Source organism: Elaeis guineensis, chromosome 10, assembly GCF_000442705.2.
Source record: "Elaeis guineensis isolate ETL-2024a chromosome 10, EG11, whole genome shotgun sequence".
Classification (NCBI taxonomy): Eukaryota; Viridiplantae; Streptophyta; class Magnoliopsida; order Arecales; family Arecaceae; genus Elaeis; species Elaeis guineensis.
Genome location: NC_026002.2, coordinates 35,054,320 through 35,068,626, shown reverse-complemented (window position 1 = coordinate 35,068,626; position 14,307 = coordinate 35,054,320). Strand labels below are relative to the sequence as shown.

General features: G+C 33.5%; 1 protein-coding gene across 1 annotated transcript; it reads right to left on the bottom strand.

Annotated features, from left to right (window-relative positions):
* Positions 1-12,436: 12,436 nt before the first annotated feature.
* LOC140852212 (zinc finger BED domain-containing protein RICESLEEPER 1-like) lies at positions 12,437-14,052 on the bottom strand. The gene is made up of 3 exons (XM_073245181.1): positions 14,046-14,052; positions 13,339-13,937; positions 12,437-12,529 (listed from the first exon to the last, which is right to left on the bottom strand). The coding sequence occupies exons 1-3, from the start codon at positions 14,050-14,052 to the stop codon at positions 12,437-12,439; spliced, it is 699 nt and encodes a 232-aa protein (XP_073101282.1).
* Positions 14,053-14,307: the final 255 nt, after the last annotated feature.

Genomic DNA, 14,307 nt, shown 5'->3' with positions numbered 1-14,307 from the left:
TTCAAGATGCTATGTGGATCAAATCGAGACTTAGTACTACTTTTCATCCTGAGATCGATGGCCAATCTGAAAGGACAATCCAAACTCTTGAGGATATATTAAAAGCTTGTATTTTCAATTTTGGAGGGCATTGGGATGATCATGTGGCTCTAATAGAATTTGCTTATAACAACAATTTTCATTCTAGTATGAAGATGGCACCCTATGAAGACTTATATGGAAGAAAATGTAGATCCCCTTTGCATTGGGATGACGTTGGTGAAAAAAAATTATTGAGTCCTGAGTTTGTTCAAGATGTTAGAGAGAAAATTTATTTGATCAAGGAAAGACGCAAGGCAGCACAAGATAGATAGAAGAGTTGGATTGATAGAAAAAGAAGAAAATTAAAATTTCAAATCGGTGATCATATTTTCTTAAAAGTATCACCTACGAAAGGTGTCATGAGGTATAAGAAGTATGGCAAGCTAAGTCCGTGCTATATTGGACCTTTTGAAGTTTTGAGCAGAGTAGGAGATGTTGCTTACAAACTAGCTTTACCATCAGAATTATCCAAAGTGTACAATGTCTTTCATGTTTCACTGCTGAGGAAGTTTGTACCTGATCTGAATAATGTGATAAAGTATGAGCTATTGCAAGTTCATGAAGACTTAACCTATGAAGAGTTTTTCCTTCGAATTATTGATCGAAAAGAGCAAGTCCTAAGACGGTGCATAATTCCATATGTGAAGTTCCATTGGAGCAATCATGAAGAGAGAGAGGCTACTTCGGAGCTTGAAGATGATATGAAGTCAAGATATCCTCACTTATTTGATAATGAAGGTATGCTAAGTTTCGAGAATGAATTTTTTTTTTAAGGAGGGTAGAATATAATATCCGATCCTAATATATATACAAGCCCACCAAGATTAGACCCATCAAGTCCACAGAAAAAAAAAAGGAATGAAGACTCCCAACAGGGGTCTTCTCTTCCCCATGCTTGATTAGATTAAAGACTCCTAGGGTAAATAAGAACCCTAGAAAAAGCCCTATAAAATCTCCTCTTTTCTCCTCCATGGTCGGCTATAATGAGCACCAATTTCTCCCTCTTCTTTCTCTCAAATTTTTTAATTGAAGCCATCGATGCCCTCTTTGTGTTTGCCTTAAATCCTCACCAGAGATCTCACCAGAGTCGGAGGTAAGCCCCGACCCTCCTTTCTCTCTTCCTTCCCCACCTTCCCATGGCATCGCGCACCCTCGCTGGCCATCGGATTTGTTGAAAATCTCATAAAAACAAAAACTCTACTTTTTTTTCTCTATTTGATCGAGTTTTGTTCTCTCTTTTTTGACCACCGATGCCGTCGTTTGCAGAATATTACCCCTAGGTTTGGACCCCCATCTCTCTACATATCTTCTTCGAAGGTCATGACCATCAGTGATCAGCCAATGACCAAAAAAAATTTAAAGAAAGGGGGCGGTCTCCTATTTTTTTTATTTTTTTTGGCTTGTCACCTGCCACCGACCCTCCCTTGCTTTGTCGTTGTCGGCCAGATGTCGTCACCTGCTGTCGGTCATCTAGCAGTGAACCCCTAAACCATCGGGCCTTCCTTCGTTGATCGACCAAGAAAGGGAAAAGAGAAAGAAAAAAAAAAGAAAAGAAAAAAAAGAAAGAAGAAGAAGAGAGAGAAAAGCTCTCTTTTTCTCTCTCTTAAAGTTTTTCTAGAATTTTCTCCCCTTTTTCTCTCTCTAAATTTTTTTTTCCTACTTTGTCTCTCTAAAAAAGATCTACAAATCTTATATCGGGCCATCCTTTTCTCTTTTAGGGACCCGTGTTGACCTTAATGAGATGACACAATCGATTTAGTGTCCGGATGGTCTATCGGACTAGTCACCCAATCAATTATTTTTTAATTATTTAATTTTATTGAATATATAAAATAAAAATTGATCTTGATTTAATATTTTAAATTAGATTATTTGATTCATTTAAAGAAGACTAAAGATCTAGGACGATCGAGGTAAGTAGAACTTACGTTCCTTATTATTTTTAAATGATCATATATTTCATGCAAAGAATTGTTGATGATGAAATCATATTTTTTATAAAATAAAGATCAGCATATGTGATATAAAAAGGTATATTTTATTATGAGCATTGAATTTATGAATGTATTTTATGAAAATAGCATGATTATGGGGCATGAATTTTATGATTTTTTTATTTATGTATATGTATGTTTTAAAAAAAAGATATAAAAATTTCAAAGGCTCTCAGATAGCTATGAATGAATCTCTTCGAAAAGATCGATATCCGGAGCTAGCATCGATATGAAACATGACTTCATCAATGGGTATAAAGTTGGCACATGAAACAAGAACTCTATCGATTAAGAAATATGACCCTGTCATGGGTATAATAGTAACTTTAGCATGAATATCTATCAGTAATATTTTGAAATATGATATGAATACATGATAAGAATGACTTATGATTCATAATTATGAAATATACATGATTTATGCATGTATGATAGGTTTGTAACTTGTCTTATTATATGCTCTATGAAATATTTATTTTTATAATATCTATTATTTTTTAAATATTATATTATCATAAAAAATAAAATTTATGCTTAATCTGGTAAGGAAGCACAAGTTCTACATACTGGGCTAGTGTAGCTCATATTCTTTTTTTTTTGTATAGAGAAATAAGATTAGGATCGATAAAAAAAATTCAGACTTGAAGATCTACGAAGCAAGCTTGAAAATTTTATAGTGAAAGTTTAATTTATTTTATGATCATGAATTTATAGTTATTATGAATCTTGAGACTTGGATTGATATTTGCTTTTGAATTTAGATGCTCAAAATTAGTTTTGATTTAATTAAATATTTAAATTAAATTTTATTATTATTTTTATTTATGATGTATTTGTTATTATATTTAAGAAGATAAATATTGGCTTCATGTTATCATGGGTTATATTCCTTGATAGCATGGCCGTGTTATGTCTCAGATTTGGGGCGTGACATATTAAAATCAAGATTTATGATAATTGCATTATAAGTTATCATTATAATTTTCTACTAAACTTTTAGATTGAGTATGAAACCATCACTAACAAATTATGATTCGCATAGTTTGATATATGATGGATAATTTGTGGATCATGTTATATTTAGTTATAAAAAGAGGATTGATCATAAAATTTTATCATGCTTTGTGATTATTAATTTGATCATTAGTTGTTCAAGGGAATTGTAAGCTCAAATTTGAAAGGAGAGTAATACTATGATATTGTAACTAGTTTTGAAGTTAATTACTTAGTAGCAAGAAAAAAAATCTTTTATGGTATCTAATTAGAATATTTTTCGAGGTTGAATTTGGTAAGTGAGTCATATATAAAAATGACATATATGAGAAGGAATATAGTTGGAGGACATTGCAAATAAATCTATCTTTTATCGAAGAAATTGATTTTGAGATTATAGAATATTCATTTTAGGGAAATGTTTGGTTTGCCATCTTCGGATCAATATTACTAGATTTTATTTATATCTATTGGAGATTATGAGATGTATGTGAAATTTTAATTTAAAAATTTTGGGATTATGAACTAATCCAGAGTTTTTTAGCCATTGAAATTGAGATTGCTGTTCAATTTAGTATTGATGGAGAGTTTGATTTTGAAAGGTTTACTTGATTATCATAGAAAGTATTTGTCTCAGAGAAAAAAACTCTAGAAAAGATGATTGAGTCAATTTTACTTATGTGTGAGGATTTAAAATCTTTTAATTTATGAAGCATTAAGAAAATTCTTCTAATTATTTTTACCCATAAGAGTTTGATTTGGAATTATCTAGATGAACAAGACAAATCATGATCTAATTCATATTGAATTACAATAACTGGCTTATATGATTATTTTAAATGTGTCGATTCATTTAAGAATTAATTTGGATGAATATGTCTGATACATATTGGGAATAATAATTAAAATTTTTCTTGAGTTTATCTAGAATTTAAATTTTGAAAAGTTTTACTATACTGTAATGTTTTGACTGAAAGCCATTTTATGGATCCAAAGAATTTGATGGTTTAGATTAAAGTGCATAACGGAAGTGTGGTAATTTGAATTATTTATAAGCTGGAATTATTGTCTCTTGATTCAAAAAGCTTTATAATTAAGGATTTGAATTTACTTTTTCATATGGGTTAACTTTATTATCATAGAAAAAGAAAATGTTTTCGATTCTTAACTAATTCGGATGTCACTGTATAATTTGCACTAACATATTCTCCTAGCTTGTACAGAGTTAAGATTTAGCATCCTGTGTCTGAAGTTAGTAGACCAATGGTTCTCAATCTTGAATAAGAAATATTTTGGTTAAGACCTCTTTCCTCAAAAATATGAAGCTTGTACTCCTTCAATCAATATAATTCCTCTATTTGATTGAAAAAGTTTGAGGTCATCTATTAATATTGAATATTTTCTACAAGAGATGAATTAGAGTTATTTGCAATCTAATCTTGTGATGGATCAATTAATTAAGAGCAGTTGATGTTTTGATAGAAAAACTAGATGTTCTTATGTAGACTTAAGATGTTGATTTTTTCCATAAGAAATGGGTTTGATTTAGATCATCTACAATAAGAATCAAGTCATAAGATATTGAACCTTACTTTTATGAGATCATGATTGTGATTGTGATTGTGAAACCTTAAAATTTGAAAACCTTTGGTAAGAAATTTTGGGGATGAAATATTTTTAGGAGGAAAGAATATAATACCCCAACCTATAGGGGCCTAGCCACCAACGAAAAAAGAAAAGAAAAATAAAACAAAAAGCCTAATAAAGCCATGCATGAATTTTAAAGCACTGAAATAAAAAAATAAAAGACTCTTGATAGGAGTCTTCTTCCTCCCATTTCTCTAGCGAAATCCAACTTGAGAAAGGCCCAAACACCTCCTTCCACTCCTATTTAAGAACCCCATGCCCTTCCCTTCTATCCCACATTGAGAAGTGTGTAGCTCACTGACGATTGATGATGATTTCTCTCTTTTTCTTCATAGTAGCCTTTCACCATGCTTATCATAATTGAGGCTCAACCACCATCAAAAAGTAAGGTAAAAGGCCTGGATCACTTGATTTACTCTCTTTTAATCCTTAGCCATTAGAGCTTGATTCCAGTGGGTCTATTATTGGATTTCTTTTTGAAAAGCCAAGATCTACTTTTCCCTATTCTTTTGTTTTCCCATCCATCTTTCTTGATTTTTTTGGTTGCAGTCATTACCATTGCCCACCGGTTGGTGATCCCCCACTACATCACCACGGTCCGCATCCCTGGCAACAGCTGCCACTAACTTTGAGGCCCTCTATTCAAGGAATAGGAGGGGAATGGGAGGTCCCCGTTCCGTCAAGAGAAAAGAGGTAGAAGAAAGAAAAAAAAAAAGAAAGAAAAAAGAATTTTTTCTCTCTCTTCCCTCTCTCGTCTCTCTTTCCTCTCTGTCTTTAGTTTTTCTTTCCACCTTCTCTCTCTACTTTCTCTCTATAGACTATTTTTCTCTTTTTATGGATTTATCTCTCTAGGATTGATCCAATAAAGGGTTTACTTTCAATTATTTTGACTCGATCCTAATAAAAAGATCCTTATTTGTGGTCATCGACTAGTATGCTGGCATCAACCCTAGCAACACTAGATTCTACTAGATTTGATTATCCATAATTTCTAGTAAACCATATGTACACTAGTTCAATCAAGATTTGATGAAATCATCTTGATCGGATGGATCAGGATATCAGGTAGTGTTGCTTGATCAGACCTATTCCATCTTATTAGTTTCTCTCCTCTGATATTTTCTCTACTTGATTTGTGAATCTAGAGAAGGATCCTAGCCCTATCGCTTTGAACCCAAGTTGACCCAGTAGATAGACTTTGAACCATCTTGCCAGTCGAACAACCTTTATACAGCATCTGTGTCTTTGTCGAGCTTCACAAGGGAGACATGAGTCAACTAACAAGCAATCAGTATCGATGTCTATTGAGTTTTTATATCTTTGTTGACTCTAAATAGATGAAATTACTTGATCGGACTGACCCTTGATTGCTATACAGCATATTAACCTCCACTTTGATTCTTATCGAATACTATTGATTTGATCATCCTCGATCTTTATTGAACCATCTTTCTCCTTGTCTAATCTTGATCGATGAAGGATGACCAGAGTGACCTAGACCGTTGGATGTAACTATCATGAATCTTGTCTTTCCGTAATTATTCATATTTTTTTAAATATTGGACTTGATTCTATATAGGTGTGTAATCATTTGGATAAAAAAAAGATGTCCAATAATGGCATGATAATCTATTAAATGAAGATTTTGAAAAAAAAATTATGAAATTATTGGATTTGTTGGAATACGTATGAGATAAGTAATACTTCAATTTTTTAGATTTATCGATAAATTATAAAATATTTTTTTGACATAATTTATGAAATGATGCATGAATTCGATGAACAATATTTTGACATCGAATGTATTGTATTTTGAAAGATTATGATGATGCATGTATGGTTGAAGGTATTGATCTTGTTATGCATTATAGTAGATTGGTTTTGATACCACATGATTATGTATATTCTTATTGAATTAAAATATGACTTGTGAAAAGAATTTTGATTCGAGAATGACTTAAACTCTCAGTCTGACTATGTGAAGGATCCCATCAATGGGGGTTAATATGTTGACAATTGATTAGTCTTGAAAATTTATATCGCAAGCAGATATGTGACATATGCCACCAACAGATTCGTGACAAATCATCAGCAGATTCATGGTTTTCAAAGACTCACCATAAGATGACCAGTTCATCACAAGATGATATACAGTACATGATCCTACCACAGAGATAATGTGGTCATAGCTCATGGCTGACGAGAATTTGATATTTTGAAAGAAGTTGAATTCGTAATAAAACTTGAATTTTGAAAAGGAACTGAATTTGTCATGAATAATATTTTGATAATGCTGCATAATAGAAACTGATTTTGAACTAATGAATTCTATATGCTTACTTTATATAAATGATTATTTATTTTATTGCTTAATTTAATCTAGTGGAACAAAAACAAAGCCAAAGAAAAAATTCAAGTCAAGGAGATCGGTCTTACCCTGAGGACTAATCGAGCTAATCTCGACATCGTACAAAGCCTACTCAATCAGGAGCTCCTTCAACGGTGGGATCTTCACCTAGCACAACTTGTAAAGATGCTCCTTATCCTCAAGAGATGCTTGACATGTTTTTTTCAGGAAGTCCGTGGATGTCTCCAATATCAATTGAAGCCCCACGGAAGGTCATAAAGAAAAAATGGCTTTTACTATGAATGGAAGAAGACAGCCCCTTGATGAACTGATAACTTTCATAGGGAGTGAAATACTACCTACCCTTGCTTTGGGGGTGCCTCTTCAAGGTGAAGAGTGCTCGAAAGAGTAAGCAACTCGCTCTATCTCGATGAGGGCATAGAGAAAAACAAAACAACGATCATCTGAATGTCATTCAGATTGATCTGAGCATGAACGAGATGATATAAGTCAAGAAGATTAGCAAAAAAGGGATGAAGAGGAAACCAAAGTCTGACTCGAAGAAGCTCCTCAAAGATCCCATGATGCCCTTTAGGAGCATTAGTTATTCAGCCATCTTGACCAAGTAGCTCCAGCAGGAATCGATCTAGAATATAATATTGAACCTGGAACCTTCCTTAGTTGGACTCAGTAATAGTGGACCTCTTAGTCCTTTGCCCATGCTCGAGAACATCCAAGCTAGAAGATTTGGACTAAGCTGGAGGATTTGAGCCGGTAATGGTCTGAGGTTCCACCCCAAATCCAATCCAAGGAGGGATCGATCGAGAACCTTAGTCATCTTGATAGCTTTCACCCCAAGTCTCACTATCATCAAAAGTCATACAGATTGAAGTAAGGCAAAAAATGGAAGAAAAAATAAGAAAAATAAGGGTGAAAATAGGAAAAAGAACTAGACAAAAGGCCTAAGAGGAAAATTCCTAAAAACTATAGGAAAAATCCGAAAAGTGCAAGAAAGAAAGAGGGTAAGCAAGAAGCCCATTGGATAGTCGAACAGTGGCCTAAAACATAGTCACTAGGAGTTATGGAAACAAGAATGGTGATAAAGGACTCTTCCAGCAACAACACAAATGGAGTACCAAGCAAAGAACAAGTCGAAGGTGAAAAGAAGCAGAAGGGGGAAGCTAGTATTTATAATGACACAAATGGTTCAACACGCCCACCTGAGATGCTGATACTGAAGGAAAACCATCACATGGTGGCAAATATGCATGCAAAAATTTTAAAAATAAATATGCAGTAGAAAAAAAAATTTAGATCAAAATACTTTTAAATTTAATTAGATCTAATCTAATTAAGCCTGCATGGAGATCATATCTCAATTACAGGCATCATCATTACATTAATCAGATTAATATCTAACCTATTAAAGATCCGATCTTTATCTTTGCACAGATAGTTTTTCACCATGATCTGAAATCCATGGATGTCTTTGAGATTTTTTGAAGCCGCACAAGTGTCCGACCTCTACAGATATCTACATAGGACTGATCTTGATCAGAAAAATCTGAGGACCATCGGGGTGCTAGTTCCCTTGGAGATCTCTCTCCCTTCAAATTGAATCTGATTTCTTCTTTTTTTTCTTCTCAAAAAACTAGGAAGTAGACTATTGTGGAGAGGATGGAAGAGGAGAGGAAGAAGAGGATTCATCCTCTTGGATGGCAAGAAGAGGAGAAGAGGGGGTAGATGAAAAGCCTTGTTGATCCCTTCCTCCTTTCCTTATTTATAAACCCCATACCCTTGTCTATCTATTTTATCCTTTTAATTTTTGAATCACATTCAAATTTTAAAAGTTTGAATTAAATTCAAACTCTTAAAAATCAAATTAGGATAAAGAGATAAGAGAGAGGAGAGAGATACTCCCAAGGGTGCGCGTACAACCCTTGGATGCACCCCTTTCTCTCTTATTTTTCACGCACGCAAAAGAGGAGGTGTGGCCCCTCTTGTGCGTCCCTCTTCTCTTAGGCATGTGGGATGAGAGAGAGTCTTAATCCAACTGAGATCTCAATTTTTAATCCTAATTGAATTTGGTTTGAATCTAATCCAATTTCAAATTTAATTAAGTTTAGTCATAACCAAATTTGACTAGGACTAGGCTCAAATTAAATCTAATTTAATTTGTTTAAGCCCAATCTTTAATTAAATGATCAAATCAAATAATTAATGATTCATTTAGCAACAATTGCCAATTATTCTTCCTCTAACTCATTAACCTTTAGTAAGTCCTCTCTTGTAACTTTTATAACTTATTCCAATTATCAATCAAATTGATCATTAGGTCCATCTGTAAATTAAATTTATAATTTAATTATTCTATCAAGTCAAAACTTTTTTTTGTGTAATCCCATAGGTTATATTCTGTCTGATGATAAGATATATCTTGATCTCCATCATAAATATCATTGAAACTTCTTTTAATTGATTGAAATAATTTCAACTCACCCAATAAGAATTATTAACCATCAATTAATTCTCGCGGATCTCACAATCCACTAGTGATACCTACTAGTATGTAGTAGCAATCCAATAGAACAAAAGAGTCTGAATCTCTAGGTATAGTTAATGCATGATTTCGTTCCTCTATCATGAGTCATGACAAAATAGAGATTATGAAAAACTCATTAAATCTCATCATCTATCATTTATAAGATTTAATGAGTTCAAATTCAAATCATGAGATCTCATGGAAGCTCTTTTTCATTAATCACATTATCGTAGCCACGATCTTAAGAACTCAGCTTTATAAATCATATAGAACTATCTCTTAACTATTAAGATCGATAGATCCCATTTAAGTATGCGTCCTACTTCTACAATGAATTTACTGTAGCCAATATATACCGCAAGGACCCATACGACTATGAGACCAAGTAAATATGTAGTCAAACTATAGCAACCTCACTGTGAATAGTCAAAAAATTATAAATCAAAAAACCACTCACACTACTGCAGCATCGAGAAAGTCATTGACGAGTGAGTAGATATCCAAGTGACTTTTCGTACTGATCACGCTTAGTACTGATGTTTTCTAACAACCATCTACACTCTCGCTCCAATATCTCCATACTGTAGACTCAAAACTCGTCTATCCAAAATAAAAGATCTCTGCACCAATCTTATCGAATCAATCACCATCCATGTGATGATCCATCGATCGAGAGTAATTTAGAAATTAACCATCAATGACACATACCTCAAATTTTCAACTCTTGAGAATATACGTCATCATTTTATTAATTTTTTAGATAATTTAAGGACACATAACATTAGAATGGATATAAACTATCCTATTTTATTAATAAATAAATAAGTCAAGCATAAATTTATATTTTAAAAAAAATATAATATGTCAGTCAGATTGAATTCTAGGACATACATCTAACAATCTCCCATTTGCACTAAAGTCAATCCACCATATATCTAAGTCCCATCTTCTTAAGGTGGGCTTCAGTCTTCTGCTGGCTAAGTAGCTTAGTCAGTGGATCTGCCATATTTTTTGTGAAGTCTACTCTCTACACCTCGATGTATTTCTTCTCGAGGTAGTCGCATATGATGTGCCATCGCCGCTCAATATACTTGAATTTCTGATGAGACTTGGGCTCTTTAGCAAAGGCTATGTCGTCATTGTTGTCACATTACAGTGTAATAACATTTGATGGCATAATATCAAGTTCTGTAATAAACTTCTTGTACCAGAAGACTTTCTTTGCAGCTTCTGATGCATCAATATATTTAGCTTTTATGGTTGAATCTACAATGATTGATTGCTTGAAACTCTTCCAATTTATCGAACCACCATTGCATAAAAACATAAATTCTAGTGTAGATCTTCTATCATCAGCGTCAGACATAAAGTCTGAGTCAGTATATCCTTCAACTCGCAACTCAGATCCTCCTCTAAAGATCAGAGACAAATCCTTAGTTCTTTTCAAATACTTAAGGATATTTCTTCATAGCTATTTAGTGTTGCTCGTCTGAATTCGATTGATATCTGATCATGATACTCACAGCAAGGGCTATATCAGATCGTGTATAGGGCTGGCAATTTGTATTCGCGGGTCGTAAACGGGTCGTATCGACTTGAGGGTGTAACACAGGTTAGCTCAATCCGAACACGACCCGTTTAATTAAATGGGTTAACCTATGGAACATGAACATGATATGAATATATATAGATTGACATGACACGATCCATTTGATATGATTAATAATCATGTTGGTGGGTCAAATAGGTACACGACTCATCTAATGACTCATTTAACTATTTAAATTATTGATAAAATTTAACTAAAATAATAAAAATTTAGCAAAAAAATAAAAATAATATAAAAATGATATAGTTATCTGCTGTGCTAATTCACAACTCTAAAACAAAGTTAAACAACTTAAAAAAAAATTAATACAAACACTCCCATAATAATAGTCACATAACATAACTCCACAATTATCTCAACCAAAATGACAACACTACAAACGACAACTCCACAAACTATAATGGGCTAATAGCTTCCAATTCCAAAATCCAACTCCCTCCTCCTTTGTACCTAACCTAGCATTTGCTTTCCTAGCTGGCATTTCTTGGCAACAAAAGAGCTCAAGAAGCTATGAACTCAGCTAGGAGAGATGGAAACACCGGACTTGGCTGAAAAACATGGATAGAAAGGATTGCATAATATGAAATTTTAGGCAGCACCAGAAGCATCCATCTTCATGATTGATGATCTTGCAAAAATCAAGAAATAAAAATTTTGGGTAGCAACAAACAAATGAAAATTATTACACTATCAAAGATTTTAAACATGTAAACAAGTATATTTGTGTAATAATATTTACTTTGAAGTGTAAACAACACTTACCAATATCATTGATCCTATTAAGTTGATTCATACACTGTGTTGTAGAATTTTGAGTGGATGGAGGATCATCGTTGCTAATGTCTAAGTTCATGACATCCTCTGTAAGCTCATTCAAAGAGATTTCCACTGTTATCACAAATAAAAAACATCAATAAAAAAATCAAATGACACAATCCAAGTTATAATCTCCAAAGAAGAATGTGAATGCAATACTATGACATGAAATTGAAGAAGAATATGCATTACCTGCTTCACCGTGTAGCCAATCTCTAGTGCACACAAGTGCCTCAACAACATCCGACATAAGAGAACTACGATATTGATCGAGAACTCTACTGCTACAACTAAAAGCGGCTTCAGAGGCAACTATGGATACAGGAATACTTAATATATCACGAGCCATTTTTGCAACGTCGGGATATCGAAATTGATGTGCTTTCCAAAAAGCAAGAATATCCAAGTCAGTTTTTCTGAGAAGCTATACCCAATTCTTCACTCTCAAAAGTATCAATATCAAACTCCAAAAAGAAATAAATATCAGCATTTAGCAATAACTAGATAGAAAGGGAATAAAACAATTGGAGAAATATTACCTGTAACATATCTCTTGTTGCAGCACTAAAGGATTTTTCTCTCATATTGGAAGCTTTGGAGGTTGTTCTATTATTCTTGACTGCATATTCATCAAAAAAAGAGAACAATACTTCCCTGACCTTTGCGAACTCCTTCGAGCCATGTCCATAAAGCTTTTGATAGCTCCAATCAACAAAGTGAATTTTGTAGAGAGGATCCAATATCACAGCTACAGATAAAATAAGACTAAATCGGCCCAATACTTCTCAAACTTTGCAAACATCTTCATAGCTATGTCTTTCATGCAGGCATCCTTCCCATACATATTGTTTTTCAATGTCCAATGAGCCATAAAAATAGAAGGGAAGTACTAATTAGCTGTGGGATACTTCGTGCCGAAAAATACACAAGTTATGTCATGAAAAACCCCCAAAAATTTACTAATCTTCTCGATCCTCTCCCAATCACTCCTACATAGATAACTCTTATAATTAGAGTCACTCAACTCCAAGTGGCGAAAAACTTATTGGTAATAAAGTACATCCTCAAGCATGGGATATATAGAGTTCCATCTAGTTGGGACATCTTGCTTTAATCTTTTTTTTGCATTTAAAGATAACAAGTTCACATACTCCAAGAATTTTTGTTTTCGCACTTGAGATCCTTTCACATACTTGACACTTTCCCTGACCTTTTGGATAGCTTCATCAATTTCTTTAATATCATCTTGCACAACTAAATTGAGAATGTGTGGACAACATCTAAGATGAAAAAAGTCCCCATCACTTACTAGTGATTTTTTCACATTCAAATGTGATTTCAGCATATCAACAAACACATCATTCGAGGAAGCATTGTCCAAAGTCAATGAAAACAATTTAGTTTCAATTCCCCACTCAACTAACAAAATATTCACTTTTTCACTCAAAGCCACGCCTCTATGTGGAGGTGGCATGTATGAAAAATTCAACACTCTTTTATGTAATTCCCAATCTTTGTCGATGAAGTGTACAGTGAGTGATAAGTATCCGTCAGTAGTAATAGAAGTCCACAAATCAAAAGCAAGGCCAATTTTACCAGGTGCTTCCTCAAGCATGCACTTAATTTTGTTCTTTTCTCTCTTATGCATTTTCAATGTATTAGCTTTGCAAGTATTTCTAGAGATGAAAACAACTTCCTCACGTAAATAGGAAAGTAAAGCTCTAATACCAGTATACTCCACAGAAGACAATGGCAAATCGTGCATAATGACTGCAGCAACAAGCTTCTTGCGAAATTTTTCAGGATCAAATGAACTCTTCCTCATTGACATATCATGACTAAAAAACATTTGCCCAATGTCACGAGTATCCTTCCTAACACAACTTTGACTGTGGCGTTTGAGATTGCCTGTACTATATTTGCTATCACAAATAAATACTGCTCCACATTTTTTGCACTTGCATTTTTTTTTCCATCAAACGTTGTCTCTTGCAAGCAGTCAAAGAAACACCATACCTCTCATGTTAATTTCCTCTTGCGCTTCCCTTTTGAATCATTTTTTGTTTCTATGTTCTCTTGCACCCCAAAGTTTACAACATCATCATCTTCTCCACCCAAAATCGTTAAATCAAAATTTGCAGTTGCACTCTCTGAATGATTAATCTCAGGCTCAACCATCTACAAAAAAAAGATGTACTTTTAGTAAGAACATATAAAAACTGGAAATAACCATATGAACAAAAAACAGGGAAAAAATTGAAGAATAGATTGGATTAAA